Source organism: Camellia sinensis, chromosome 6 (assembly GCF_055761805.1).
Source record: "Camellia sinensis isolate YWXY chromosome 6, ASM5576180v1, whole genome shotgun sequence".
NCBI lineage: Eukaryota > Viridiplantae > Streptophyta > Magnoliopsida > Ericales > Theaceae > Camellia > Camellia sinensis.
In genome coordinates this window covers 132,857,971-132,863,155 of record NC_138966.1, presented here as the reverse complement: position 1 = coordinate 132,863,155, position 5,185 = coordinate 132,857,971, and the positions used below count along the sequence as shown (strand labels likewise).

Genomic DNA, 5,185 nt, shown 5'->3' with positions numbered 1-5,185 from the left:
ATAAACAACAAATTTGAGCAGATTTTTTTGAAAACAATTAAAAACATGTTTTTCTATTTAAAAATGTTGCCAAATAAAAATAAAAACAAACACAAACTTTGCCATCAAAATCTTGCAAGGAACAAAGAAGATTACCTGCAATTTATGTTGAATTTTTGTTTGGAGAACAAACTAATGAGGAGAATAAAGAGAGAGAGAGAGAGAGAGAGAGAGCCATTGTATTGAAGAAGAAAAAATAGTTTTTTAATATCTAGACAGACTTCAACCCTCGCTAGATGCAACGAGGCTTCCGTACTGCTGCTATTCTGTATAACTGGGGCAATGCTCCAATGGTGGATTGACGGTGGTGCTCGTGTGCGATGGCGGTGATGCTCCCGTACCCGACGACGATGGAGACAAAGGCGAGAGAGAGAGCTGGAGGAGGGCAGAGGCGTGAGAGAGTGAGAATGAGAAAGTGAGAGTCACAGAGTGAGAGACAGATCTGTATTTTTAAAACCTTATTTTCATTGCTGACCAAGTTTTGTAGTCGCCAATAATAAATAAAGACGTTTTTCCCTCCGAAATCTGAAGTCTAATTTTTAAATTTTTTAATTATAATCGCCGACTAAAATTTAGTCGGTAAAAGTAAATTAATATCGACTAAATTAATTTTAGTAGCTAAAGATCATACATTTAGGGACCAAAATTTTTTTAGTTGCCTTTAGGGTAATTTTTTAGCGACTAAGTCATTTTTAGTCGCCTATTGAGTAACTTTTTGGCTACTAATTGTATTTTAGTAGCCTGTTGGGCTATTTTTAGCGACTAATTGTTTTTTAGTCGCTGATTGGGTCATTGTTTAGCTACTAAGTCATTTTTAGTCACATATTGAGTAACTTTTTAGCTACTAATTGTATTTTAGTCGCCTATTGGGCTATTTTTAGCGACTAACTATTTTTTAGTCGTTGATTGGGTCATTTTTTAGCTACTAATTATGTTTTAGTCGCCAATAAGTGATAAACGGCTACTAAAAAATTTTAGTAGCTAAAATATGGAACATTGCCGACCAATTCAAATTTTAGTCGCCAAAGGGCTGACTTTTGGCCACTAAATTAATTTTTGTAGCTAAATTTGGTCGCCAAAAATGTAATTTCTTGTAGTGCCAAAGTACTGCCACTGGGACGGCAAAGTACTGCCACTGGGACGACATTTTGTGTAGTCGTCTGCATCCTGATAGAGTTATTGGGCTAACTCTAATGTCCCAAGGCCTGGTTGGATCGCTCTCACCTCATATAGGAAACCTTTCCTTCCTCAAAAGTATCGTTCTTCAAAAACAATAGCTTCCACGGTCCAATCCCACAAGAGATGGGTCGCTTGTTTCGGCTACAAAAATTAGAATTCAGCAACAATTCGTTTGGCGGTGGAATACCCAACAACCTTTCTCGCTGCTCAAAACTTGAATGGCTGAACTTGGTCGACAACAACCTAGCCGGAATCATCCCAGCTGAGTTGGGCTCTTTGTCAAGGCTTGGAACTTTAGCCTTGAGTAAAAACAAGCTTTCAGGAACCATCCCTCCTTTCATTGGAAACCTCTCATCTCTTTCCATTCTCTCTTTATCAGAATGTAATTTGCATGGGAAGATTCCGGCGGAGCTTACTAGGCTTCAAGGCCTGATACGTGTCTGGTTAAGGGGGAATAACCTATCTGGCAAGGTTCCAGCTGGCCTTTACAATATCTCCACCATCATTTTGTTATCAGTAAGTGTTAACCTACTTGAAGGAAATATTCCTCTTGATATAGGCTCCACACTTCCTTATCTCAAGTTTCTTTATTTTTCGCAAAATTTGTTTACTGGAACACTTCCTACATCACTGTCAAACGCTTCAGAACTTGAGAATATGTTCTTCCCTGCAAATGATTTCAACGGGACAATGCCGAGAGATCTTGGAAAACTTCTGGGTCTTCGACGGATAGGTGTTTTCCAAAATCAGTTGCAGGATGACCTCACTTTTATTTCATCTCTAACAAATTGCACCAGTTTACAATTTATTGGTGCGGGTTACAATCTTTTTAGAGGTTCATTGCCTGACTCCATAGCTAATCTCTCCATATATCTTAGCTGGATAGATTTGAGGTTTAATCAAATACATGGAAGCATTCCTTCAGGCATCGGGAACCTCCTCAACCTCACTGTCTTATCTATGGCAGTGACCAATCTTGTTGGCCCTATTCCATACTCCATCGGCAGACTTCATAAGCTGTAAGTTCTGATGTTAGACCAGAACAAATTCACAGAACTTCCATCTTCGATTGGTAATTTGACTTCGTTGATTACTCTCAACTTGGGAGAAAACAACATCCATGGAAGCATACCTCCCACTTTGGGCAACTGTCATAGCTTGTTGGAATTAGACCTTTATAAAAATAATTTCAATGGTTCAATACCCCCTGAAATTATGAGTCTCTCCTCCATTTCAACATCCCTCACGTTAGATCACAATGCACTAACCGGTTTTCTTCCATCAGAAATCGGGTCTTTGAAAAACCTTGCAAACATGGATGTGTCCTATAATAAATTATCAGGACCCATACCAAACACTCTAAGCAATTGTTTGAGTCTGGAATGGCTTCACTTGGAGGCTAATTCATTTGTGGGAGAGATACCTCAAGGTTTAAGATTGATGAGGGGTTTAAGAGTGTTGGATCTTTCACACAACAATTTGTCGGGCATGATCCCAAGTTATCTAGGTGAGCTTCAACTAGATATGTTGAATTTGTCTTTTAATATGCTACATGGACAAGTTCCAATACAAGGAGTGTTTCAAAATGGGAGTACAGTTTCAATTGTTGGAAATAATGAGCTATGTGGAGGTATTGCAGAATTAGACCTTCCTCCTTGTCCATCCTCCAAATCAAGAAAGAATAAGCTATCTCACAGGATGAAAGTTATCCTAGTGGTGGTTGGTCTTGTGATACTTTTATCGTTGTTTGTTAGTTTCTTTATATTTTTTCAACGACATCATGTTTCAAAAAAGAAGACCTCTAGCATGCCATCAATCAAACAACAATTTTTGAGGGTGTCTTATGCAGAGCTTCTCAAAGCCACCAATGGATTCTCAGAGGCTAATCTAATTGGTGTTGGGAGCTATGCTTCAGTTTACAAAGGGATTCTTGATCACGTTCAGATGGTTGTTGCAGTGAAAGTGCTCAATCTTCAGACTAGAGGAGCTTCTAAGAGCTTCATGTCAGAATGCAAGGCACTAAGAGCCATAAGACATCAAAATCTATTGAAAATTTTGTGTGTTTGTTCCAGTGTGAATTTCCATGGTAATGAATTCAAAGCTCTGGTATATGAATTTATGGCCAATGGAAACTTGGGCAATTGGTTGCATCAAGTCAGTGTTGGAGACAATGAGCAACTAGAAGATCCTAGAAATCTTAAACTAATCCAGAAGATGGGCATTTCCATTGATATTGATTCTGCACTTGAGTATCTTCATTGTGGTTGTGAGTCAACAATTATTCATGGTGATCTAAAACCAAGCAATGTTCTTTTGGGTGATGAGATGATAGTCCATATTGGAGATTTCGGGTTAGCGAAAATTATTTCTACCGTTTCAAGTGATGTGGCACAAGGTCAAAGCAATTCAATTGCGATAAGGGGAACCATCGGCTATGTTGCTCCAGGTACAAAATCTTTTCTATTTCCTCGGGAGTAGAAAAATTGAGCTTGCAATAGGAAAAGTAATATATATATACACACACATACTTATATATACACCTTGCATGGTAGAATAATTTCAGCATAAACAACCATACAAAAAACCATGGCTTCCTACAAAATAGTGGGCACCTGCAAGGATTTTTTTTATACATTTTCTGTCATTTTTGAATGCTCCCAATGTGTGCTTCCACCTCCTCACTGTTAGCAAACTAGAGTTAATCCTCTATACCTCCTCCTCTGTATTTCTTCTTCTTCTTCTTCTTTTTATTTTATTTTTATTTATTTTTAAATTTTTTTCAGAACAAAAAAAGGAAAAAGAAAAAGAAAATCTTCTTTATTTAATTCTAGCATGAAAGTTATCTACTAGTGGAAAGAATTATTATAGCACTTTGCAACCAAAGTATTTTCCAAAATCTTACTAAATTCTTGGAAGCTGTTATAGTTGATTGTGACATACCTTTCCAATGCAAGACTAATATCTGTTTGCTTTCAATGAAAAATATAATTAAACTATGTCATTCTTAATAATGATCTCACTCAGTCACACGCACGCACCAACCAGAAAACTTGAAATTAAGGCCATTATACAACATTAAAATTGCCTTAAGAAAATTATTAAATACATTTTTTATTGGGATTACAATTATGTCAACTAACCAGATTGACTTTCACACTAACATTAGAAACATTTTGCAGAGTATGGCATGGGTGACATGGCTTCCACACTAGGGGATGTATACAGTTTTGGAATTCTTTTATTGGGGATGTTTACAGGTAAGAAACCAACTGACGATATGTTTAAGGATCATCTGAATCTACATAACTTCGTTAAGAATGCTTTTCCTGAACGAGTGATGGAGATTGTGGATCCCTACATCCTATTGGAGCATAAAACAACAAGGTGGATTAAAGACTGCATGGTTTCCATTCTAAGAATTGGAGTTGCATGTTCAATGGAATCACCAAGAGATCGAGTGGAAATGGGGAGTGTTATTAGTGAATTGCATAACATCAAAAATACTTACTTGAATGAAGGGTTGAACCAAGAATGAAGGGTTGAACCAAGACTGGAAAGTAGGAAGAGATTTTGCAACATGAAAACCTTAAGGTGTGTATCATACCTGCTTGAGCTATGCATATGCATATCAAAATGGAAAATGCTATATAGAAATGGACTTTTATTACTAGACAAAAAACATAGATTCCATGTGTATTTATTAATGTAGACTCCATTAACTTTGTGTCTAGTGGTAACAAAATTTACTGAAAATTTTGTTTATATATACCATTACTGTACCAGATTACTTCGTTCCCTCAACTCCCTGCCTTTTTTTTTTTTTTTTTGACACAAACCCCAATAGGTCCTACTTTTGGGACTGATTACCCATTAAATTTTATTGATAAATTTATCAGTCTCTCTTGTTTTTATGAATAAATTTACAGTGATAAATTTATTAGTCAAGATTTGTAGATAAATAAGTTTA

At 36.7% G+C, this 5,185-nt stretch overlaps 1 protein-coding gene across 1 annotated transcript; it reads left to right on the top strand.

Moving 5' to 3' along the window:
* The first annotated feature begins 2,231 nt into the window (after window positions 1-2,231).
* On the top strand, window positions 2,232-4,856 carry LOC114288065 (putative LRR receptor-like serine/threonine-protein kinase At3g47570). Its single transcript, XM_082874772.1, has 2 exons — window positions 2,232-3,664; window positions 4,398-4,856. The coding sequence occupies exons 1-2, from the start codon at window positions 2,248-2,250 to the stop codon at window positions 4,751-4,753; spliced, it is 1,773 nt and encodes a 590-aa protein (XP_082730898.1). The 5' UTR covers window positions 2,232-2,247; the 3' UTR covers window positions 4,754-4,856.
* Window positions 4,857-5,185: the final 329 nt, after the last annotated feature.